Raw genomic sequence first — 27184 nt, forward strand, 5'->3', positions numbered from 1 at the left:
ACTAAACATTTGTACATTCATGTGTATGCATTTCAACTCATCTACAAGCTTATATCCTTCCAAGTTTGCTGCTGGGCTAAGAGCAGACATTCAAAAAATAATAATAGGCCAGCCACGGTGGCTCACGCCTATAATCCCGGCACTTTGGGAAGCCAAGGCTTTGGGAAGCCGAGGCGGGTGGATTACTTGAGGTCAGGAGTTCGAGACCAGCCTGGCCAACATGGTGAAACCTCATCTCTATTAAAAATACATAAATTAGCCGGGCCTGGTGGCAGGCGCCTGTAATCTCAGCTACTCAGAAGGCTGAGACAGGAGAATTGCTTGAACCCAGGAGGCGGAGGTTGCAGTGAGCCAAGATCGCGCCACTGCACTCCAGCCTGGGCAAGAGTGAGACTCTGTTTCTAAATAAATAAATAAATAAATAAATAAATAAAAATAAAAATAAATTAAATAGTTTTTAAAAAAACCTTGATGGCATACCAGCACACATTCATTGATAAAGTCGACAAAAAAGTATTGGAGATTAAAGATTGCCAAAACCTAAATGCTTTCCTTGGCATCATTGTCTTTGACCTCAAGGAGCTCTCAGTGTAATCAGAGTTGCATTAAGGTCAGTGAGTGACGGAAATGGGTACTGCACCTTTGCAAGATAGTAGGAAGCAAGCCAGAGAGGAGCTGGCATTCCACAAAAGAGTCTTTATTTGGGACAAAAATCAACATGACCAAATCCCATTCTAATCAATTATGTAAACTAAAGGAATTTTAAAAAAATTATTTAGCAGGAGGAAGAGTTTCAAAATCTCATAGGGAGTCCCTGATGTAACTCCTGATTATTCACCCAAAGTGAAAAGTAACTATTAATGAATGGGTTTTATTTTCAAACCTTTCATTTTTAGAATCTTATCTCTTCTAGGAAAAGTATAGTACATACATATTTTTTGTATGCAGAGTGAATTTCTTCTCCAGGCTTCTCTGACATCAATGGGGCAAGGTCATAACTATAAAACAGGGAGAAGCACTGAGCATTTTCAGAAGGGACTCTATCAGTCTTGACCAAAAGACAAAGGACTGGTCATTGCAGGATCCCTAGAAATACATTTTAGTGGCTTCCAAGTGAATTATTTAGTAAATGGAGTTTCTCTCCATTCATAAGTTTTAGAGCAAAAATGAAGCCTTAGTGGGTCTAGATATCTGGCTAACATTAGCTCCCTGTGTGACCTTAAACTAGTCGTCCCCAAAGCTTTATGTTTTTATACAATTAACTTGAATTACAGCCTCTCCTTCTTGCCCATAAGAACGATAATACCACCTGCATTACTCATCTTTTACGCTTCTGTGAGACACCTAGCCACCAAGCAGAAGGTGTTCAAATGCAAAGCATTGAGTTTTTAGACTTTAATGTGAAGTGGAAGAAAGCCTTGATTCAGATGCACAATCGCTACCTTTCTACAGATTCCACATTTGCTGTCTTTTACTAGTGCAGTTAAGTCCCAAATTAGAAACATAAGTCACCCCAACATGTGACAAGTGTCCTTCGTTGCCAAAGAAAGGACAGTGGGGCTGTGTCCTCAGCCTTAGCAACCAGAAGATTCTGCAAGACCAGGACACTCTCCTGCCAGAGCCTGCTTTAGTGTCCAGTCCTGTTCTCCAAAGAGATGGAAAAAACCAAGTGGAAAAGTTTCAGTTTATTCAATGTAAGGCTCCATATTCAAATGGCAAAACTGCTCTGTTCAGGTCATGTTTCAAGCCCAACCTATGTCAGTCCTTAGTAAAAGCTTCAAAGCAATATCAATCCTTTCCCAGCCTGGTTTACCTTGATTAGACAAACACAGATATCTATGTCTGAGAAAGCACTGAGGCCATGGATGAGTGCTAAGGAGATTAGGTGTTTGGATAGACACAGCTAGTGTGTGTGTGTGTGTGTGTGTGTGTGTAGACAAAGAGACAGAGGCAAAGACAGAGACAGTGCTCATTGGGCAGAGGACAGAGTAGCTGAGATAGTATCATTTGTTCATTTGTTTTTTCATAAAATACTTAGTAAGCACCTACTTTGTATGTGCAGACACTTTAATAGGTACTAGAAAGAGCAAGATAGACAGAATCGATCTTCAGAGAATTTACAGCCAATGGAGGTAACTAAACCAATGATTATCATAGCATGTAACAAACAAAAGAGAACCCAGAATCAGACAGCTGTATGGAAATGCACACAGGCGGCAGACATAAATAGCAGAAGATACACAAATCAATGCGGGTCCATCATGGAACTCCTAGCTTTAGTCTCTAAACCTAGGTCCTACTCGACTCAACTCCTATTCTAACTCAAGATATACCATACCTTGGTTTGCTCTTTCTCTAAGCATCCTAGATCTAGTTTTCTAGGGAGCAGGGATATAAATCTACATTTATGTGAAACTACAGCACCCCCAAGGGAAAATAAAGAATCCAGTGCTATTCTAGTAATTTTAGGGCAGTGGTACAGTACAATGTAAAGTATAGGCTTTAGAACTAAATTGGTCTGGGTTCAAATATGAGCCCTCTCACATTCTATTAGGTTGAACCATATAAAAATGGAGATATTCAATCATTTTTTACAGTTTCATTTAGTTCAGCTCTGTATTCTAGAGGTAAATCACTTTAACCTAAGTTTCATTTCCTTCTGTTGTTAGTTTTTTTTAATGGTGCTAAAACCCCTACCTTTCAGGGTAGTAAATGAAAAGATGTAAAAAAAAAAAAAAAAAAAAAATACCTGACATATAGTGGGTGTTCAATAAATGTTAGTTTTCCCAAAGGTAATCAGATGCATGAATCATAATAAGAGGTATTTCTGGTCAACACTAAGCTTAAGAACCCGAGAAAAGATATATTAAAATGAGACATCTTTGGGTTTTGATAGTGGGGGAGGCTGTATATACACGGGTATGCATGTAGGGACAGGCAGTAAATAGGAAATCTCTGGCTCTTCTGCTTAACTTTGCTGTGAACTTAAAACTGCTCTAAAAAAATCTGACCCGGCCTGGTGGCTCACACTTGTAATCCTAGCGCTTTGGGGGTGCTGAGGCAGAAGGATCCCTCGAGCCCAGGAGTTCGAGACCAGCCTGGACAACATAGAAAGACCATACCTCATTTAAAAAATTAAAAATTAAAAAATAAAATAAAAAACAAAATCCATTTTTTAAACAAAAAGAAAAATGGGGGAAAATGAGGTGTTCTGTTTGTTTTATTTAGACTCTGAGCACAGAGTTCCCAAGATACACTCTGCTGTGGTATTCACACTGATCTCCAATTAAACCCTTCTCAGTGTGTCATGAGCTATTCATTCCCTATAGTCACTCTGTTAGAATCTTGGTCGTGTCCCAGAGGCCTCTGTTGATGTGGCTCAACTGAGCTGGCAAGTGAGAAAACATACACATAAATACCAATGATCTCAGTGATTCTCTCCCCTCCCCAGGACATTCCTTAGCAGAACCAATCTCTCTCACTTGGCTGGAGCCTCTCTGTTCACAGATAGGCCCAGCTGGGCTAAATTTAGCAAAGGGCAGGCCCCCTGCAAAAGCCAGGGGTAAGGCTGGAGCCCCTGCAATGCCCCAGGACACCTTGTGTGGAGACAGGAGCCCAGCCCTGCCGAAGTTGCTAAAGGGGGTGTTCAGAATGTTTGTTTTTCTCAGCTATTTAGGAACTGGAGCTCAAGGGAACCATCCGTTACTTCCTTAACTTCTCACATAAATGTTATCTTTGGGCAGCAGCTATAGAACTGGAAACGAAGTAAAACCTTCCTTTGGAATATAGAAACTATATTAATTTTTCTACAGATAAATTGTTGCATAGGAAACCTGCTAAATATTTTTAAATTATCTGTGACATCTAACATAATCTGACATTTATCCCCAAATTCAGCTTTCAATTCTGGATTGAAATATACTTTGATCTGTTCTCTAAAAAGGACAAAGCCAGTCACTGGTGTTTTGCAAAGTCTAGGACCATTTTTCCTACACAGAATCTCACACAACAAACAGACAAGATATTAGAAACTAAGTTCTAATATCTAGCAGTCACTCCTTCCCTGGAAGCCTGGCTGTGTCCTGAAGCCAGGTCCTATGATCAGGCAACCCTTCTGAAGCTCTGCTTCCACTAGGGACAGCACTTACCCTGTAGACTCTACAGATGTGGCATCCAGGACGGCAGGCATGAGCCACATGCGGCCATTGAACCCTTGAGATGTGACTAGTCCAAATCAAAATGTGCTGCAAGGATTTCAGACTTAGCACACACTGGATTTCAAAGACTAACTACAACAAAAGAATGTGACATCTCATTAATAATTTTAAAATGTTGATTTCATGTTGAAATGGTAATGTTTTAAATATATTATTAACATTAATTTCACATATTTCTTTTTACTTTTTTTAATGTGGCCATCAGAAAAATTTAAATTACATGTGTGGCTTATATTTACATTGGACAGCACTGCTGTATCAGATGTTAGAAAAAAGACGTATTTGCTTTAAGTACTTTGCATTAAGACATAGTGTGACCTGCATCACAGTTAATCTTGTGGTCTCATAGCATCTTAGAGAGTTTTGTAGGGTGCTGGCATCCATCAACCATCAAAATACCAAAATGACTCTAGGCAATTATAAGTGAAGCAAAACCATTGGGTAGGGATGATAACAGGCACTGCACTTAATAGGAGTCAGCGTATCACAATGCTGCTCAGACTATGTTCACACACTAAACTCTAAGTGTCATGAGGGCAGGGACTCCCTCTATCTTCTTATCATTGTAGCATCGCTAGCACAATGCCCACACATAGAAGATAATGATATATTTATCAAACAAATGGATGTTGTTCAAAATAAAAATATAGCCCTCTTGAAAAACAATTCTCCCTGTCAAACACTTCCTCTTCTTACTGTTTCTTTTCTCAATTTTTTTGCTTCCTACTTCCACCAACCCCTCTTGCAGAGACTGCTTCATTCCAGTAAAAGGCGAAGGTTCAACTGGAGTCCTTCAAAGTCAGCTGGGCCTAAGGTTTGGGTGGGCAATTGCTGGAAGAGCACAGAGAGGGAAAGATATCAGGTAGTGGTGATAAGAAAAGGCCCACTTGGGCCGGGTGCGGTGGCTCACACTCACGTAATCCCAGCACTTTGGGAGGCCGAGGTGGGCAGATCAAGAGATCAGGAGTTCGAGACCAGCCTAGTCAACATAGTGAAACCCCATCTCTACTAAAGATACAAAATATTAGCCGGGCATGGTGGCACATGCCTGTAATCCCAGCTACTTGGGAGCCTGAGGTCAGAGAATCGCTTGAACCCGGGAGGCAGAGGTTGCAGTGAGCTGAGATGGAGCCACTGCACTCCAGCCTGGGCAACAGGGAGAGACTCCATCTCAAAAAAGGAAAACAAAAACAAAAACAAAAAAAACCCCAAAACAAACAAATAAACAAACAAAAACATAAGAAAACACTGGCAGTCTCTCACCACCATATCAGTCCATCTAAGGCATCTCGGGTCACATTCTCTGTCTTTCCACTTATGACCATAGATGAACTATCCATGCTCCTATCTAAAGCCAAATCTTTCACTTATGTATTAATTAAGTCCTATTCCCCCTGCCTCTCAAAGGCACCACCTAGAAGGTCTCCCCTTCTTCTCTTTATCAATATTTCACTTTCTAATGGAAAATTCTGTTGGCATACAAACATGCTATTATTCATATATCTTTCCAGAAATCCACTATGGACCTCATACCCTTATCAGGTATGCCCCATTCTTTTCCTCTCCTTTGAAACAAAACTCAAAGTAATTATTCATTCTCATTGACTCCAATTCTTCTCTTCACATTGTTTCCTAAACCCACTGCAAGCAGGCTTTTGTCTCCACCACTCCACCAGAACTACATTAATCAAGATCACTAATGACATCCATGTTGCTAAATCCAAAGGTCAATTCTTTTTTTTTTTTTTTTTTTTTTGAGACAGAGTCTCGTTCTGTCGCCCAGGCTGGAATGCAGTGGTGCAATCTCGGCTACTGCAGCCTCTGCCTCCCGGGTTCAAGTGATTCTCCTGCCTCAGCCTCCTGAGTAGCTGGGATTACAGGCATGCACCACCACGCCTGCCTAATTTTCGTATTTTCAGTAAAGACTGGGTTTCATCATGTTGGTCAGGCTTGTCTCGAACTCCTGAACTCAAGTGATCCGCCTGCCTCGGCCTCCCAAAGTGCTGGGATTACGGGCGTGAGCCACCACGCCTGGCCGGCCAAAGGTCAATTCTTAATCATCATATTACTCAAGCTCTCAGCAGGATTTCGAAAGGTGGATCCTGTCCCCTTCCACTATGCACATTCCTCATTTGGCTTCTGGGACTCCAGACTTTTTCTCCTACTTCACTGGTTTGTATGTTCTCTATCTCCTTTTCTGATTCTTCCTCTTTTCTCCAAATTATTAATGTTTGAGCTATACAGGGCTTAGTTTCTGACCATTTTCTCTTCCACCTGGGAAGGTCTAACTCCAACTCCTTTGGTGATCTCCTATCGTTTCATGGCTTTAAATATTTAAATTTAATATTTAACCATCTATTTGCTGATAACTCCCAAATTTATGTCTCTAGCCCAGCCCTATTTCCTGAACTTTAGACTTACGTATTCAATTGCTTACTTAATATTGCCACATAAAATGTGTAGCAAATAGTTTACACATCAAATTTCCAAAATTCTCCTACTCTCCACCTTCAAATCTGCTCCATCTATAGCCTTCCCTATCTCAGTTATGGCAACTCCATTCCAGTTGCTTACGCCAAAAACCCTGGAGTTTTCCTTGGTTCCTTTCTTTCTCTCCCATTCTGCATCCAATCCATTGACAAATCCTTTTAGATTTGCTATCTTCACCATTTGTTCCCACATGCATCACTATTACCTAAGTCTGATCGCCATCAGCCCCTACATACGATACTGCAGTGTCTTCCCAAGAGTACTCCTGGTGTCTACTTTTGTTCTCCTATGGCCTATTTGTAACACTGTAACCAGATTTATCATTTCAACAGTCAGACAGGACTAGCATTTGTTAGACCCCTCCTCTGCTCAAAACCCTTCAATAAGTTCCCATGTCACTCTGAGTAAAAGCTGAAGTCTTTAAAATCATCTACAGGGACTTACTACACAAGCCCCATACCCTCTGAGGCCTCATCTTCCAGCATGCTTAATCTTGATGCTTTGTCAGCCACAATGACTTTCCTGATGTTTCTCTGCCTGGAATATTCTTCCCCCAGTTCTCTGTTTGGCTAACTTCGTCATCTCCTTCAAGTTGCTATTTAAAAATTATTTGCTATGGCATAGCCACTTTGGAAAATAGTTAGACAGTATCTATTTAGAAAATAGGCAGAAATACCGATTGGGCATCCCTAATCTAAAAATTCAAAATCCAGCATGTTCCAAAATCCAAAACTTTTTGAGGACCAACATGCCGCCTCAAGTGGAAAATTCCATACCTGACCTCGTGAAGGGTTGCAGCAAAAATGCAGGCACACAACACAGTTTATTCAGCATCCCCAAGAGAAAAATAAAATTACCTTCAGGCTATGTGTATAAGGTGTATATGAAACATAAATAAATTTCATGTTCAGACTTGGGTCCCATCCCCAAGATATCTCACTACATATATGCGAATATTCCAAAATCTGAACAAATCTGAAACACTTCTTGTTGAAGCATTTCAGATAAGAGATATTTAATCTATATATACTTATTACATAATCTAACCACTCCACTACTGGGCATTTACCCAAAAGAAATAAAACAAAGACTTGTACATGAATATTCATAGCAGCTTGATCCATAATAGCCTGTCACTGAACACAACTCATACATTCATCAATAAATGAACGAATAAACAAATTGTATTATATTCATACAATGGAATACTACTCAGCAATAAAAATGAATGTACTACTGATACAAATAACATGGATGAAACTCTAATGATTAGTGATATTGAGCATGAGAATTTTTTCAAATATTTGTTGGCTCCATGTATGTCTTCTGTTCATGTCCTTTGCCCATTTTGTAGTTGAGACAGGGTCTCGATCTGTTGCCCAGGAGTGCAGTCTGATCACTGGAGTTCAGTGATGCAAACACAGCTTACTGCAGCCTTGACCTCCTAGGCTCTAGCAGTCCTCCCACCACTGCCTCCCAAAGTGCTGGAGTTTCAGATTTGAGCCACCACAGCTTTGCTCATTTTCCAAGTGGGACAAGACACCCACTTCATAGGACTATTACATGATTGAGATTAAATATGTGTAAAATGCATAAATGGTGCCTGGCTTATAGTAAACACTAAATGGATTTCTTCTTCCATAGGATTTAAATAGGGAGCAATTTTTTTTTCTGTCAAGAGCTGATCAGAAATAAATGAGAAGCATTTAAATGCCCTCCTTCCCCTGCCCCAAGAGGACTTTCACTTTCCAACATTCTATGTATTTTATTTATTTATAATATCTATTGTTTATTTTCTGTCTACTCATGACAGAATATAAGTTCTATGAGGATGGGAATGGCTGTATGTGCTTATTATATGACCTAACAGTTCCACTACTGGGTATTTACCCAAAAGAAATAAAACAAAGACTTATACATGAATATATTGTTATATACTCCAGTCACTTCCAATAGAATCTAGAACACAGTAGGGGCTTAGAACATATTTTTAAATGAATGAAGCCTAATGTTTAGTTTAAACTAGGATTGACCTATTCTTATCCTCGGCAGGGACAGAGAATAACTAATTACCACTTGTCACATATTGAGACTTCAGGTACCTAAAAGGCACTATTAGGTCACCTCTAAGTCTGTTTCCCCTCAAAGTGAAAATCCCAGTTCCATTGCCCTTTTCACAGAAGTCTCATTTTCTAACTTTTTTAGTTTGGTTTGACTAATTTCCTATTTCCTCTGAATTCTGGAGTTCCAAACCAGACTCAGCACAAGTCTAACAGGGCAACCTTCAGAGATAAGGACAGCACAGGCACACTGCACATGGCAAGTTGCACCTGTTTTAAGAGTAAAAATGAGGTCAATGCCACCTTGTACTGCAGATACCTCAATGAGACAATGCCACCCCTTCTCCCACAATCTTGGCAAAAGTCACTATGAAAATAGATATCATTTTACTAGGGCCCTTTCTTTCTCTCCAGTCAGATCTAACACAATGTAGTTATTCACTGGAAAACATCATTTGCATTTGAAAGAGTTACTAACTAAATTCTAAAGAATGTACCAAAGCCTTACTTAACTGTAGAATGAGGCTACACGGCTGCTGGGATACCAGGTACTCTCCCTGAGCCTATCAATGGCAAATTTGGTCCTGTGAAAAATGGGAACAGGATATCCACTTCATAGGACTATTATATGGTTGAAATTAAATATGTGTAAAATGCATAACATGGTGCCTGGCACACAGTAAACACAAAACGGATTTCTTCCTCTATAGCATTTAAATGACAAGCATTTAGCATTTACTTTCCATGTGCATAAGTGAATTTGAGAAAAAGGGGTAGAGGATATGGGGCAAAGAAGGACAGAAAGGGCCTAAGAGTAGGAAGAATTTAATACCAGAAGATGGGACAAGATCTGGGTCCAGAAACCTCTTCTGCAGATAAAGTAGCTGCAAATTACAGGGAAGGAGTCCTCAGGCTGCTTTCCTTATGGCCATTTATTTTCCTGCATCTTATATCGAGAACCTTAGGCACTGGTTAAGACCCTGTCCCCTTGTAGCAGTAGAGAAAACAGGAGGAGGGAGACGGGAGGTAGAAATTTGGAAGCTAGCAATTGAAGGCCAACTCAGAAAGCCTCAGGTGGAATTCCATTCCTAATTGACATCACCATCCTCTAACTGCAGCAATGCTCACCAGCCCTTTTATGTGCTCCCTACAGAACCTAGCTTTCACACAGCTGAAGGAACCTGTCTGCTTTCACCCCAGCTTCGCAGAAGATGGCAGGGACTGGTTATTACTAACTTGCCTCAGAGTCTTCTGAGGCTCCAGATGGTTTTGTCAGTAAGCAGGGCTTCCCCACAATCCCACAGACTAGAAGGGGTCAGAAAGAACAAGCCTTAGAACAAATACTGCTCCCCACCTCTAAGGGATCTGCTCATCTGAGTCCCAGAAGTTCACTGCCTTCATTTGATCTCTGCTACAGGAAGACTCTGAGAATCCAGCTCTCCATGCAGCACTTCTGGATTTTTGAAGTAGAGAGTTGACAACCCCATTGTCATCAATACAACTATGCTAGGTGAGTGTGAAAGGAAAATATCTTGGGCTCCCAAAATTACTAAGCTAAAAGGAAAACTCAGGATCATGGTGGATGGAAGTCAGGACTAGATTGCAGCTCTGACTCGGATGGACAGAGAAGCATGTGGAAGCTTGTATCATGAATTTTTGCGCATTACAAAACCTGAGAGGACCCACAGGCCCCCTGAAGGAAGCCGATTGCTTCTGCAGGACCCAGGAGACACCCTAAATACTGTGTTAGTATTTACTTACAGAAATGCAAAATGGTCTGGAATGGCTCAGCAATAGAATCAAACACATCGAAGAAAGAGATTCAGAGCTCAAACACAAGGTCTTCCATTTGACCCAATCCAACAAAGACAAAGAAAAACAAATAAGGCTGGGCGTGGTGGCTCATGCCTGTAATCCCAGCACTTTGGGAGGCCGAGTTGGGTGGATCACTTGAGGTCAGGAGTTCGAGAACATCCTGGCCAACATGGTAAAACCCCGTCTCTACTAAAACTACAAAAATTAGCTGGGTGTGGTGGCACGGGCCTGTAATCCCAGCTACTTGGGAGGCTGAGGCAGGAGAATCACTAGAACCCGGGAGGTGGAAGTTGCAGTGAGCTGAGATCATGCCACTGCACTCCAGCCTGGCGACAAAGCGAGACTCGGTCTCAAAAAAACAAAACAGAAAAACGAATAAGAAAATATGAACAAAGCCTCCAAAAAGTCTGGGATTATGTTAAATGACCAAACCTAAGAATAATTGGCATTGCTGAGGAAGAAGAGAAATCTAAAAGTTTGAAAAGCATATTTGGGGGAAAAATTGAGGAAAATTTCCCTGACCTTGTTAGAGACCTAGACAAAGACAAGAAGCACAAAGAACACCTGGGAAATTTATTGCAAAAAGATCATCACCTAGGCACATTGTCATCCGGTTATCTATAGTTAAGACAAAAGAAAGAATCTTAAGAGCTGTGAGACAAAAGAACCCAGTAACCTATGAAGGAAAACCTGTCAGATTAACAGCAGATTTATCAGCAGGAATCCTACAAGCTAGAAGGGATTGGGCCCCTATCTTCAGTGTCCTAAAACAAAACAATCATTAGCCAATAATTTTGTATCCAATGAAACTAAGCTTCACATACGACGACAGGATAGACTATTTTCAGACAAACAAATGCTGAGAGAATTCACCACTACTATGCCAGTGCTACAAGAATTGTTAAAACAAGCTTCAAATCTTGAAGCAAATCATGGAAACACATAAAAACATAACCTCTTTAAAGTATAAATCTCACGGGACCTATAAAACAAAAATACAATTAAAAAAAACAAAACTCAAAAAACCAGGGTATACAGGCAACAAAAAGCACAATGAATGGAATGGCACCTCACATCCCAATACTAACATTGAATGTAAATGGCCTAAATGCTCCACTTAAAAGATACAGAATTGCAGAATGGATAAGAATTAACCAACCAACTAATGCTGCCTTCAAGAGACTCACCTAACACATAAGACACTCATCTAACACATAAGGACTCACATAAACTTAAGGTAAAGGGGTGGAAAAAGACATTTCATGCAAATGCACACCAAAAGCAAAATCAAGCAGAAGTAACTATTGTTTGTTTGTGATGGAGTTTCACTCTTGTAGTCCAGGATGGAGTGCAATGGCACGATCTTGGCTCACTGCAACCTCTGCCTCCCAGATTCAAGCAATTCTGCTGCGTCAGCTTCCCAGGTAGCTGGAACTACAGGTGTGTGCCACCGTGCCCAGCTAATTTTTGTATTTTTAGTACGGACAGGTTTAGTGCAGGTGGGGGTGATCTGCCTGCCTTGGTCTCCCAAAGTGCTAGGATTACAGGCATGAGCCATCGTGCCCGGCCCAGCAGTAGCTATTCTTATATCAGACAAAACAAACTTTAAAGCAATTGCAGTTAAAAAAGACAAAGAGCAACATTATATAACGATAAAAGGCCTTGTCCAACACGAAAATATCACAATCATAAACATATATGCACCTAACACTGGAGCTCCCAAATTTATAAAACCACTACTAATAAACCTAAGAAATGAGATAGACAGCAACACAGTAATAGTGGGGGACTTTAATACTCCACTGACAGCACTAGACAGGTCAATGAAACAGAAAGTCAACAAAGAAACAATGGATTTAAACTATACCCTGGAACACATGGACTTAACACATATATACAGAACATTCCATCCAAGAACTGCAGAATATACATTATATTCAACAGTGCATGGAACTTTCTCCAAGATAGACCACGTGGTGGGTCACAAAATAAGCCTTAATAAATTTAAGAAAATTGAAAGTATATCAAGCACTCTCTCAGATCACGGTCAAATAAAACGGGAAATCAACTCCAAAAGGAGCTTTCAAAACCATGCAAATACATGGAAATTAATCTGCTCCTGAATGATCATGAAATCAACATGGAAATTTAAAAATTCTTCAAACAGAACAAAAATAATGACACAACCTATCAAAACTTCTGGAATACAGCAAAGTCAGTGCTAAAAGGAAAGTTCATAGCCCTAAACACCTACATCAGTCTAAAAGAACATAAACAGACAATCGAAGGTCACACCTCAAGGAACCAGAGAAACAAGAACAAACCAAACCCAAACCCAGCAGAAGAAAGGAAATAGCCAAGATCAGAGCAGAACTAAATGAAATGGAAACAAACAAACAAAAAATACAAAAGATAAATGAAACGAAAACCTGGTTCTTTGAAAAGATAAATAAAGCTGCCAGGAGCTTGTAATCCCTGTAATCCCAGCACATTGGGAGGCCAAGGTGGGCAGACCACAAGGTCAGGAGATCGAGACCATCCCGGCTAACATGGTGAAACCCATCTCTACTAAAAATACAAAAAATTAGCTGGGCACAGTGGCGGGCACCTGTAGTCCCAGTTACTCGGGAGGCTGAGGCAGGAGAATGGTGTGAACCAAGGAGGCGGAGCTTGTAGTGAGCCGAGATCGCACCACTATACTCCAGCCTACGCGACAGAGTGAGACTACATCTCAAAAAAAAAAAAAAACCTAGAAGAGATGGATAAATTCCTGGAAAGATACAACCCTCCTAGCTTAAATCAGGAAAAATTAGATACCCTGAACAGACCAATAACAAGCAACAAGATTGAAATGGTAATTTAAAAATTACCAAAAAAAAAGTCCAAGACCGGATGGATTCACAGCAGAATGTAACCAGGCATTCAAAGAATTGGTACCAATCCTACTGACACTATTTCACAAGATAGAGAAAGAGGGAACCCTTCCTAAATCATTCTATAAAGCCAGCATCACCCTAATACCAAAACCAGAAAAGGACATAACCAAAAAAGAAAACTGCAGACCAATATCCTTGATGAACATAGATACTAAAATCCTTAATAAAATACTAGCTAACCAAATCCAACAACATATCAAAAAGATAATCCACTATGATCAAGTGGATTTCATACCAGGGATGCAGGGATTTTTAACATATGCAAGTCAACAAATGTGATACTCCACATAAACAGAATTAAAAACAAAAATCACCATGATCATCTCAACAGATGCAGAAAAAGCATTTGGCAAAATCCAGCATCCCCTTATGATTAAATCAGCATACAAGGGACATATCTCAATGTAATAAAAGCCATCTATGACAAACCCACAGCCAATATAATAATGACTGGGGAAAAGTTAAAAGCATTTCCTCTGAGAACTGAAACAAGACAAGGATGTCCACTCTCATCACTTATCTTCAACATAGTTTTGGAAGTCCTAGCCAGAGCAAGACAAGAGAAAAATATAAAGGGGATCCAAATTGGTATAGAGGAAGTCAAACTGTCACTGCTGAAGATATTATTGTTTACTTAGAAAATCCAAAGACTCCACCAGAAAGCTCCTAGAACTGATAAAACAATTCAGCAAAATTTCTGGATACAAAATTAATGCATGCAAATAAGTAGCTCTTTTATACACCAATAGTGACCAAGCTGAGAATCAAATCAAGAACTCAATCCCTTTTGCAATAGCTGCAAAAAATAAAAAAAAAATAAAATACTTAGGAATATACCTAACCAAGGAGGTGAAAGACCTCTACAAGGAAAATTACAAAACATGCTGAAGGAAATCATAGACGACACAAATGAATGGAAACACATCTCATGCTCATGGATGGGTAGAATCAATATTGTGAAAATGACCATACTGCCAAAAGCAATCTACAAATTTAACACAATTCCCATCAAAATACCACCATCATTCTTTACAGAATTAGAAAAAACAATTCTAAAACTTATATGGAATCAAAAAGGAGCCCACATAGCCAAAGCAAGACTAAGTAAAAAGAACAAATCTGTAGACGTCACATTACATGATTTCAAACTACACTATAAGGCCATAGTAACCAAAACGGCATGATACAGGCATAAAAATAGGCACAGAGACCAATGGAACAGAATAGAAAACCCCATAAATAAACTCAAATACTTACAGCCAACTGATTTTCAACAAAGCCAACAAAAACAGAAAGTGGGGAAAGGACACCCTTTTCAACAAATGGTGCTGGGATAATTGGCAAGCCACATGTAAGAGAATGAAACTGGATCCTCATCTCACACCTTACACAAAAATCAACTCAAGATGGATTAAGGATTTAAACCTAAGACCTGAAACTATAAAAATTCTAGAAGGTAACATCGGAAAAAACCCTTATAGACATTGGCTTAGGCAAGGATTTCATGACCAAGAACCCAAAAGCAAATTCAATAAAAACAAAGATAAACAGCTGGGACTTAATTAAACGAAAAAGCTTTTGCACAGCAAAAGGAACAGTCAGCAGAGTAAACAGACAACCCACAGAGTGGGAGAAAATCTTCACAATCTGTATATCTGACAATGGACTAACATCCAGAATCTACAACAAACTCAAACAAGTCAGCAAGAAAAAAACAAACAATCGCATCAAAAAGTGGGCTAAGGACATGAATAGACAATTCTGAAAAGAAGATATACAAATGGCCAACAAACATGTGAAAAAATGCTCAGCATCACTAATAATCAGGGAAACACAAATTAAAAGCACAATGTGATACTACCTTACTCCTGCAAGAATGGCCATTAAAAAAAAAAAAAAAAGTAGATGTAGATGTGAATGCAGTGAACAGGGAATACTTCTACACTGCTGCTGGGAATGTAAACTAGTACAACCATTATGGAAAACAGTGTGGAGATTCCTTAAAAAACTAAAAGTAGAACTACCATTTGATCCAGCAATCCCACTACAGGGTATCTACCCAGAGGAAAAGAAGTCATTATACAAACAAGGTACTTGAACACGCATACATATAGCAGCACGGTTCACAACTGCAAAAACATAGAACCAAACCAAATGCCCATCAATCAATGCGTGGATAAAGAAAGTGGTGTGTATCTATAGTATATATACACACCCATCATATATATGTGTGTATATATGATGGATATATATATGATGGAATACTACTCAGCCAATAAAAGGAATAAATTAATGCATTCATAATGATCTGGATGAGATTGGAGACTATTATTCTAAGTGAAGTAATGCAGGAAAGGAAAACCAAACATCGTATGTTCTCACTCATAAGTGGGAGCTAAGCTATGAGGATACAAAGGCATAAGAATGACGCAATAGTCTTTGGGGACTCAGAGGGAAAGGGTGGGAAGCGGGTGAGGGATAAAAGACTACAAATAGGGTGCAGTATATACTGCTTGGGTGATGGGTTCACCGAAATGTCACAAATCACCACTAAAGAAATTACTCATGTAACCAAACACCACCTGTTCCCCAATGACCTATGGAAATGAAAATACAAAAAATAAAAGGAAAATTCAAGCTAGAAACTGTTTAAGGCAAACCTGCCTTCCATTCTATTCAAAGTTATCTCTCTGCTCACTGAGATAAATGCATATCTGATTGCCTCCTTTGGAAAGGCTAGTTAGAAACTCAGAAGAATGCAACCATTTGTCTTTCACCTATCTGTGACCTAGAAGCCCCCTCCCCACTGCAAGTTTTCCTGCCTTTGCTTCACGTTGTCCCACCTTTCCAGACCAAACCAATGTACTTCTTACATACATTGATTGATGTCTCATGTCTCCCTAAAATGTATAAAACCAAGCTGTGCACCAAACACCTTGGACGCATGTCATAAGGACTTCCTGAGGCTGTGCCAGGGGTGTGTGTCCTCAACCTTGGCAAAATAAACTTTCTAAATTAACTGAGACCTGTCTCAAATTTTCGGAGTTCACAGTGGGCAAGACTAGATTTACTTTTGTGTTGAGCAGATACTGAGCTTGACTGATGAGAATCTGGAGTGGGAGGTCTGACGGAGTAACTCTGAGAGACGCAGCTACCTGTGTGGTCTCAGGGAGAAGATCTCAGACTTACCAAGAAAAAGTGACCTGAAAGAACTGACTGACTTCAGACCCTTGACTGGTGCCTAGACCCTCCTTTTGCAGCTCCAGATCATAGCCTTTATGCTGGCAGCCTCCCCGCCACTCACCCAGGGACCTTAAAGAAGGGCTTCCTCTTCCCAAGCCTCTGGGTGGGCTTTCTAAAGCCCTGTGTGCATGAAGAGGTGGCTCGTGGCTCTTCGCAGCAGCAGGGCTTCCATGAGGCTAGGAGATGAAAAGCTGGCATTACAAGGCAGCCTGTGCCTTTCATTCACTCCCCACTTCATCAAGCCAAGTTTCTAAATAACAGGGATGGTAACTGCCCACTGTGGTCCAAAGTCACTTCTAAAGTTGCTTGGCAAAAAGCCACATGACTATTACTTAGCTCTTCACAGAACGGCATGTACCAAGTCGGATCACTGCTGTCGGTGTGTGGGTGGATTAGCTGCTATTGAACATGATAGGGCGGGCCCCTTTCCAGTCTGCACCAGCCCCCTCTGTGCCTACTCCATGTATCACAGAGCCACCTTTCTCTGCGAAGTTGAACTTGATCAGATGAGATGGCAAAAGCCAGAGCAGGGAGCAAGGCAAAAGAGAAAAATATGTTCACAGTGGCTTTGGAAAACATGGACGAAACTCCTGAGGAGGCTGAGGAACTAAATCTTTTCTTTTGGCAGTAGGCACAGAGTGCAGATTCATCTATCCGTGAATCACTCTAGCTCCTGCTGCGCGGGTTCTATTTTAGCCCAGCGATGCAAAAAGAAAGAAAAACTAAGTTCTGACAAGCACTTACATTTCTGGAATTTTTGTTGAAGATCCCAGAGGTCATTCTAAGCAGCCTGAACAGGTAGTTAGGGCTCCTGGATTCTAGTCTCAGCTTGGCTAGTAATTCACTGTGTGACGTTAGGCAAATTACTGTTCTGAGCTTTAGTCATCTTATCTTTAAAATGAAGGGTTTATTCTTTAGAGGAAGCTGAGTGAATGGCATATGGGAACACTCTATACTATTTTTATAACTTTGCTGTTAAGTCTCAAATTATTTTTAAATAAATGGTTTTCTTAAAAAGTGAAAGGACGTTGTAGATTATCTTCAAGATCCTCTCCACCTCCGAACAGTGATTTTATGTTCTTACTTATCGTCCTTCAGGTGAAAGTAAGTCTCTTTCCAGCTATCCAAACATATATCAGAGTAGATTTTTTTCTCCCTCCTTCTGCCCCAGGCAAGATGTTGATTACCCCAACGCAAACCTGTTTTCTGCTTTAAACATATCCTATACCTAGGGCAAAATTTAAATTATCTAAAACACATTTTAAAACACCCCATCCATACCCACTTTGTTCCTTCAAACAAGTAAATTCATCCAGCAGGGAAAAGCTGTTGCTGGCAGTCCACGCTTACAGAATCTCAGCCTTGCCCTAGCAACTAGGCTAATTATAACTCCGGCTACCTGGTAACAGCACTAGATTTCCCTGACATTGGCTGGCAGTTCTAAAGCCATCTCAGCTCTGCCTGCCACCTCCCATCCTAAGAAGCTGTCAGAGAAGCTGAGAAACTGAGTCTCTTTTAAGCAACTACCTAAGCCGGGGTGAGAACACCCATGTATCATAGAGCTTCCTTTCTCTGAGCCCAGAGAAAGGCTGTCTGCCCAGAATCACAGGACTTCATCTGGGAGGGATGTGTGTGTCGATCCTGGTCCAGCCCAATCATTTAAACACAAAGAACCGGAAGCCCAGAAAAAGTGACTTGCCTTAGCCTGGCCTTCCTCTTGACTCCTTTCCCTCAATTCTCCCATCCTGATCAATCATCAAATCCTACAAATATTTTACCTCTTACATATTTTAAAGATGAGTTGCCTCCTCTCTATTCCTACTGCCACAGCCCTCATTCGGGCCTTCGTCTTCTTTGGCTTGGCCAGTCTGTTCTCACTCACTTCCTGTCTTGACTCTCTTGAATCCACCTTTCCCATGCATCAGAGGGATCTAGCAGATTCCCTGCGGCTTAAAGCCCCTCAGTGGTGCCTTATCTTCCTCAAGATAAAGTCTACACCCTTTAAAATGGCACAAAAGACTGTGTCCATCATATCAGTCTCATTCTTTGCCTAGTACTTAAATCCACCAACACTAAACCACTTCTAATTCTGTGCAAGCAGCCTATGGTTTCTTGCCTCAAGGCTTTTGCTTGTGGCAAAAACTCTGTCCTTCTACTTCATCGTCCATTGACTGACTAGTGCTTATTCCCCTTTGAAGACGAAGTTCAGGGGTCATCACGAAGAATCTTTTGCAGATTTTCTTTCCATTCACTCTATTCATTTGGGATGGAAGGGCCCCCTTTGAGTTTCCTTACACTTTGTACATAGCTCTGTCCCTGCCTTTTACTATACTCTAGAACCTGTGGTTTACTCATCTTTGAAGTCCCAACTTCTAATACTTGGAACATAGCAGGTACCTAATGTTTATTAATGAATGAATGGATAAGTCCAAAGCTTTCCATGATTTCTCCCCTGCAGCCTCATCTTACTACCACCACAAGCCCTCCAAACCACATGAGCTAGCCATACTGAATGATTTGAGTGTGCCAAGTGCATATTGCTTTTGTACGCCTCTGTGCTTTTGTATATTGTTTCTTCTGTTTGAAATGCCATTTCCCACCGGGCTCGGTGGCTCATGCATGTAATCTCAGCACTTTGGGAGGCCGAGGCGGGCGGATTACCTGAGGTCAGGAGTTTGAGACCATCCTAGCCAACATGGTGAAACTCTATCTCTACTAAAAATACAAAAATTAGCCAGGTGTGGTGGCACACGCCTGTAATCCCAGCTACTTGGGAGGCTAAGGCAGGAGAATCACTTGAGTCCGGGAGACGGAGGTTGCAGTGAGCCGAGTTCATGCCACTGTACTCCAGCCTGGCTGACAGAGCAAGACTTTGTCTCAAAAAAGAAAACAAAAACAAAAACAAACAAACAAAAAGGCTGGGCGTGGTGGCTCACACCTGTAATCCCAGCACTTTCAGAGGCAAGGCGGGCGGATCACGAGGTCAGGAGATCGAGACCATCCTGACTAACATGGTGAAACTCCGTCTCTACTAAAAATACAAAAATTAACCGGGCGTGGTGGCGGGCGCCTGTAGTCCCAGCTACTAAGGAGGCTGAGGCAGGAGAATGGCGTGAACTCGGGAGGCGGAGCTTGCAGTGAGACGAGATTGCACCACTGCACTCCAGCCTGGGAGACAGAGCGAGACTCCGTCTCAAACAGAAAAAAAAGAAAAAAAAAAGAATGGAAACTTAATTCACACAAGTTGGACAAGTAGTCATCAGGGGCCAAAACCCAGTGGATGATGGTTTTGTGTGCTGTTTGGAGACTGGGTGTTTACCACACAGCAGTGGATTTCATAAATTCCAGGATCAGACATGATTCCAGTGGCGACACACTTGGCTAATATGAGAAAATGCAGGATTAGGCAATCAACAATGAGGAAGTCAGCCAAGTTGCCACCCAAAAATTACTTACCACAGCAGCTGCAGTCCAGAAATGCTAACAAGCCAGTCTCCCTAGGAGTGGGCCATACTCAGCTGTGGACCACTCACAACATATTCTCACTTTATCTTGCTCCACTGTCCGTGTACTGCAATGATTTCTCCTTTGCTTGCTTCGTATGTTTAAAATTGTCTTCCCTAAAAACTGAACTTACAATTAATATTTGCTACCAAGAGGGGGTAGCAGTGCCTAATCATGTAGGCATTTATCCCACTCTGTCGGTACTGAGGGTAAGCAGCCTCTTCCTTTTTAAAAAAATTTATTATGATGATTTACAAAAATGGAAACTTACAGGATAAACACTCAACAAAAAAGTAGCCAGTCTCAAGAAACCAATTTTTGTGTATGAATTAATACTATTTTATTAATCCATGGCCAGGATGATTCTTAAGATTATTTCTTAATTCTCTGAACAGCTTAAAAGAGAGAAACTCCTTCTTTTTTATTTACTTGCTTTAAGGTTGATACTCAGGTTTGGTTTTTTTTTTTTTTTTTTTTTTGAGACAGAGTCTCGCTTAGTTGCCCAGGCTGGAGTGCAATGGCGCGATCTCGGCTCACTGCAAGCTCCGCCTCCCGGGTTCACGCCATTCTTCTGCCTCAGCCTCCCGAGTAGCTGGGACTACAGGCGCCCGCCGCCTCGCCCGGCTAATTTTTTGCATTTTTAGTAGAGATGGGGTTTCACCGTGTTAGCCAGGATGGTCTCGATCTCCTGACCTCGTGATCCGCCCGCCTCGGCCTCCCAAAGTGCTGGGATTACAGGCGTGAGCCACCGCGCCCGGCCAATACTCAGGTTTTTAACACAACTCTCTAGCTTTGACAACTCCTCTTATAATTTAAAATCCTTATAGCTTCCATTTACAAGTAAGGATTATATCTATTTTAGTCTCCTCAATCAACTACCTAGAAGACTTGCCACTTGGAAACAGAAGGATAGCACCCACTCTTCCCACTCTCCAGTCCTCTTCTCCCAAAGTTGCCCGTATTTCCCTTCCCTGAAGTCAATCAGATACTCTATTGTTTCTCGCTAAGAGTAATTTTTCACTCTTAAGTACAAATAGCTCAACAAAAATTCCCAGTAGCATAAATACGCACATCAATAAAATAATTACTACTCACAATAGACTTTCCATTACATATGTTTCACAAGCACTGGTTTTCTTAAAAAGAATCACGCATACAGCACTCAAATTATTGCAGATTCTAACTCAGTTGAGTTTGATTTAATGTTTTTGCTACTTTTTTTTTAAAGAAGTGTCCTTCCAACACTAAAGAAAAAAAAAATCAGAATCAAGAAAATTCTGTTTCTTAGCAACAGAAAAATCAAACTTCTGTTACTAAGTTTGGTAACAGAACAGTACTCTAAATTATCCTCTGAACCACACGATTTACCATGTGATATTGGGCACGTTACCCATGACATCTCTTCATCAACATTGCTGCTAATTAATCTTCTTAATCTTGTGGGATCACAATATGAATAACAAGAATGAACATAAGACACATCTGTGGGAATTATGAAGGTGAGATTATAAAGAGTCAAACCTCGTCCCCATTTTTAAATTTTATAATAACTATAACCACTGGTAGAAATATAACTACTACCCTCTCATATATATGTGATGTTATTAAGTTTACAAAGTGTTTTGATATTTCATCTTCATGGTTGCTATTTATTCATAGAAAAAATAATTCTCAGTTTCTGTAGCATTATTCTTAATGCCAGTCCTACAGAGGCTGGAACAGGCTCAGAGAGGCTAAATAACTTGCCTAGGTCTCCTGGTTGACAATAGGTCCTAATGCAGTGTTTTCCGAATCCCTTGTTCTTACATCAAAACAGAACTGTGGCTGGGTATGGTGGCTCATGGCTGTAATCCCAGCACTTTAGGAGGCCAATGTGGGAAGATCACTTGAGCCCAGGAGTTTGAGACCAGCCTGGGCAACATAGTGAGACCTCAATCTCTGAAGAAAAAAAAAAAAAAAAAAAATATATATATATATATATATATATATATAATTAGCCAAGTGTGGTGGTACACCTGTAATCCCAGCTACTTGGGAGGCTGGGGTGGGAGGATCACTTGAGCCCAGGAGGTCAAGGCTGCAGTGAGTCGTGACGGTCCCACTGCACTCTAGCCTGGGTGACAGAGCGAGACCCTGTCTCAAAAAATAAAATAAAATAAACCAGAACTGCTCTAGTTCCTATCAATCCCTCATCATGACATAGTGTGATAAACTAATTTCAACTCTGAATGATTGATAATGGCTTTATGTGTTCTGTTTCCCAAGTAATAAGAACATTTTAACACAAGCCTTTAGCGCTTTTCAAATAATCATAGCCAAATGAGAAAATTAATATGACAGGCAGATTGAACAAACATTTGGTGAGAAGGAACAGGAGAGAATACAGTAGTTTGGATCCCTCAAATCATATGATGCAGTAGCTGCCTGACAACTCTGCTCACACGTAAGACTAGATAGAGACAGGACCATATCTACTTCCTGTAGGGGACCCATGGCAATACTAGAGTCTAGCAAAAGGGTTGTCCTCTCTCCATGTGACAATACACTGTGTTCCACTCCCCCTACATACACCTTGTGCAGGTCCAATAATCTCATTCATCACACCTCTCCAGGTGAGAAATGGTGCCTTCTCACACCCCACCCAAAGTGTTTCCTAAAGATCTTTAGCTAGGGCGGAGCAGAGAGTGAGACCAAATGATTCAGGCAGCCATCTGATTCAAGCTTTAAAAAAAAAAAATCCTGGCGGGGCGCAGTGGCTCACGCCTGTAATCCCAGTACTTTGGGAGGCTGAGGTGGGCGGATTACCTGAGGTCAGGAGTTCGAGACCAGCCTGGCCAACATGGTAAAACCATGTCTCTGCTAAAAATACAAAAATTAGCCAGCTGTGGTAGCAGGCGTCTGTAGTCCCAGCCACTCAGGAGAATCACTTGAACCCAGGAGGCGGATGTTGCAGTGAGCTGAGATTGTGCCACTGCACTTTAGCCTGGGTGACAGAGTGAGACTCTGTCTCAAAAAAAAAATAAGAAACAAAAAACAAAACTCCTTTCCCTCAAATTACCAAAGAAATTGTCCTTTCCTTCTTTGCCTTGAAGACAGTTAATGGGGAAAGTTCCTCCCTGTGCACAGTGAACAAATCCATTCACTATTCCTACCCTAAGGCAAATCCTCCCACACATCCTCCATCTCTCGCAATCTCTCTGTTACCAGCCCTCACTTGGCAATATCCTTCTTGACTCCTGGCAGCTCCAATGAGGGACACTCATTACATAGCTACATAAAAGATAAAAGGTGAATATGGACCAACTTCTGGAAAATTTGGACTTAAAACATGGAAACCCAGGAGAGACAGGAAATAGGGTTAAATTCCCCAGATTTAGCTATACACATTAATTGAATTTACCAAATAATCATTTGGGTCTCATAGACACCAGCTATTCCCCTGATCCAAGATGTTATCTAGCAGCCTGTAATGCTTCCCAGTCATCCTCTTGACAGGACAGGGCACACATAGAAAATGATATTTGTATAGTCCTCTGGGGTAAACAGTTGGAGAGTTAGAATCTCTGATAAGCTCAGAAGCAACCAGTCCCCAGTCACTTGGGCCACTTCAGGTCCTGCTTGTCCAGACACAGAGAGGACTGAGGAAACCAATATTGTGGTGACCAGCTATGAGGCTTAATCTTCATAACCCATAACCCAATGTCCTCTTACCAAGGTGTTGTCCTATCTCACCCACAGCTCAGCCAATCCAGTAGGTCTTCCTTCCCCACCCCGATCACTGACCCGTCAATCAAGATAGCCCTCCCATCCAAGGAAGCGGCCATTTCCCCTCCTACTCCACCCAGGCCAACTGCTATCCCACAGGTTACTCTCTTCTTCATTCTAAGGCAAGCTATTCCAAAGACTAAAAATGCCTAAGATTCTGTCTTAAAAGCTTATCTGCATAGTGATCTTCAAAAGCAAACATGAATTTCTCAAGGAACAGAAACACCCTTAGCCCCTGCCCTTTTCTCCATAGCATCATTCTCTGTCCCACCAAGCTGGAGCTGGGAAGGGCCTTTCTCTGGGAGAGGTATGACCTGGAGATGGTCCGCTTCAGAGCCACCTCAGGGATCTTGCTTAAAAATGCATATTTTGCCAGGCAAAGTGGCTCATGCCTATAATGCCAACAACTGCGGAGGCTGAGGTGGGAGGATCTAAAGGCCAGGAGTTTGAGACCAGCCTGGAAAACATAGTGCCAGCCCTTTGGTATGATTTTTTTTTTTTTTTTTGAGATAGAGTCTTGCTCTGTCACCTAGGCTGGAGTACAGTGGTGCAATCTTGTCTCACTGCAACCTCCGCCTCCTGGGTTCAAGCAATTCTCCTGCCTCAGCCTCCCAAGTAGCTCGCACTACAGGCACGTGCCACCACACCCGCTAATTTTTGTATTTTTTTAGTAGAGATGGGGTTTCACTGTGTCGGCCAGGCTGGTCTCAAACTCTTGACCTCAAGCCCTCTCTCTGCCTTGGCTTCCCAAAGTGCTGGGATTACAGGCATGAGCCACTGTGACCTGCCAACATTTTTTTTTTAATTATCTGGGCCTGGTGTCCCGTGCCTGTGGTCCCAGCTGCTCAGGAGGCTGAGCCAGAAGGCATCATTTGAGCCCAAGAGTTGGTGGCTTCAGCGCTATGATGGTGACACCTGCACTCCAGCCTGAGCAACAGGGCAAGACCTGTTTCTAAAATAAATAAATAATTAAAAATGCAAATATCCACCCCAGCCCCACCCTCTAACCCCACCTTCCCCCACATTACTAAATCGGAATCCCTAGGGTGAGGCATGGAATCTACATTTTAAACCAGCTCCCAAGGTGATTGTTCCGCACCATTCCACGTCAGAGTTTGAGAGAGCCTCTGATTTATTCCGGCCCTCTTTCTTTACAGAGAAGGAAAGCAGAAAGCAGGCACCAGAGAGGTGAAATGAGTTTGTCCAAGGTCACAGGTTGTTAAGGTGACCAGAGCTGGAGGAAACCCCATCTCTCTCGCTGACTAGAACAGCGCCAGCTAGGAAGAGCCTGGAATAGCGACCGACTGGCAGGCCAAACCGTCCCCTGCCCCTGCCCCTGCCCTGGAGAAGCGGGCCCCTGCACTCACCCGCTTGTAGATGTCCTCCCGGCTGGCCTCATACTTCTGTTGCATGCGCTCCTCCAGGAAGTAGATGCGCAGCTTGAGGCTGAAGTTCTCCTTCTTCAGGTCATTGAGGTGCTGGGACAGAGTGCGATATCCATTAGACATGATGGGCAACCCATGGGGAGGAGCGTGCCCGATTGCCCCCTCAACCCAGGAACATGGTGCAGCTGCACCGCAGCATGAAGCCAGCCGGCTGGGACGCTGCTGAGGCTGTGGACGGAGAGCTGGGGCTATGGCGACATGGCCCCTATTGCTGGAGCTCTCTCCGGGACTCAGGACTGGGCTCACTGCTCTGGGTGCTGGAGCGCAGCACACTTTCCTTTTTTACCTCAGGGAGATATTTGTGGAATCCCTGACAGAGGAACATGCTGCGTGAACTCAGACACAAGTGGTGTAACCCGACTCCAAGCCAGGACTCTGCTGTCACCCTCCTGGAGCCTCCCAGGCCCAACTGTAGGCAGTTAACAGCTTCTCGGAAAGGAGAGAATGACCCCCAAGAGCTTCCAGGAAAGGCGGAGGGGAGTAATTCAAGGTGACAGTGAGGTTGCAAAGAAGAGAAGGAAATAAAGGGTGGGGAGGGGGTATTTAAGTGACTTGTGGCTGATTTGGACTATAAGACCAAAAGGACTGTGGCCAGAAGCAAGAAATAAGGTTGCTATAGAAAAGACCATATGTACATAAAATGGCCCACAAAATGGTAACCACATGTCAAATATCCCCTTTCTGTCCAGTGCAAATCTCAAAGAGCTTCTAACCAGAGGAGTCTCGATTTCCTTTGATAATCCACAGCTCACCTCTAATGAGTTCCTTTGCAATTTTCAGCCCCAAGCTTTTCGAGCTCTGAGGCAGTTCAATTAATAGCCTTTATTGCCATGAGCCATCCCCCGAAACACACCATAGCTACCCACAAAGAAAGAGCAAATCTTCTAGCTCAGTGGAATCTTTGCAGACTTCTGTTAACCAGTTACGAAGTTCAGAAAGAGGCAGGGTCAAGGGATCCTCCCTCCATGGAAGAAGGGATGGGCAGAAGAGAGTGTGGGAGGATGACAAAGAGGGAGCCGTCATCCTGGAGCCCAAAGATTTCAGGCAGTCACTGGTTCTTAACTCTGGCACCTGCCAAGTGGAGTCGGGCACTCATCACAGATCTTGCTCCTAAAGTAATTTAAGATCCTTGAGTGACAGCTGCAACATTAGCAGGAAGTATTATTTATACCACATTACACTGAAGGTGATGGGAGACAATCCCACAGCACAGATACCAAACATGGGTTCTTGGTGGCAATAATATCAGGTTGAAAAAAAATATATTAATATCCAAGGTAAAGGAAACTAAAAACTTTACACTTAATTCAAGCCCTTATTTCCTCCCCAACCTACCTGCTTTTCAGTCTTCCAAATCCTTCCCAAACCTTCATAATCATTCCAGTCAACAACTCCTGAGTACCCACCAGGTAGGACATTGGGCATGAGGGACATATAGATCAAGAAAGTCCCAACTCTGAAAGAGCTACGTGGCCATACAGCTGGTCATGACATGTTAAGATATGTGTTTTACATTATGATCCCCCAAACCTGTGCTTTTCAACTTTTACATGTTACATTGCAATCTAGTACATATGCATACACTCTTAATTGAAGTAAGTGTTTCAAAAAGTAATTGTCACCATCACTCCATGTGATGTACCCTGATATTTCCTGTTTCTTTTTCTGGGAGTGACCCACCAGATGGATTTCATGACTCACTAAGAAGT

At 41.9% G+C, this 27184-nt stretch overlaps 1 protein-coding gene across 24 annotated transcripts in view; it reads right to left on the minus strand.

Annotated features, from left to right (window-relative positions):
- LOC105479022 (myomegalin) overlaps positions 1-27184 on the minus strand; it is a 220063-nt gene that overhangs the window by 117229 nt on the left and 75650 nt on the right. For 23 of the 24 annotated variants that reach the window (XM_071069792.1, XM_071069790.1, XM_071069844.1 and 20 more), the window contains exon 4: positions 25398-25508. In XM_071069792.1, coding sequence (XP_070925893.1) covers positions 25398-25508 — 111 coding nt within the window. Of the gene's footprint in view, positions 1-25397; positions 25737-27184 lie in introns of those variants that run through there. The other variant, XM_071069852.1, reaches the window with a different exon arrangement.

This window comes from Macaca nemestrina, chromosome 1 (genome assembly GCF_043159975.1).
Source record: "Macaca nemestrina isolate mMacNem1 chromosome 1, mMacNem.hap1, whole genome shotgun sequence".
Taxonomy (NCBI): domain Eukaryota; kingdom Metazoa; phylum Chordata; class Mammalia; order Primates; family Cercopithecidae; genus Macaca; species Macaca nemestrina.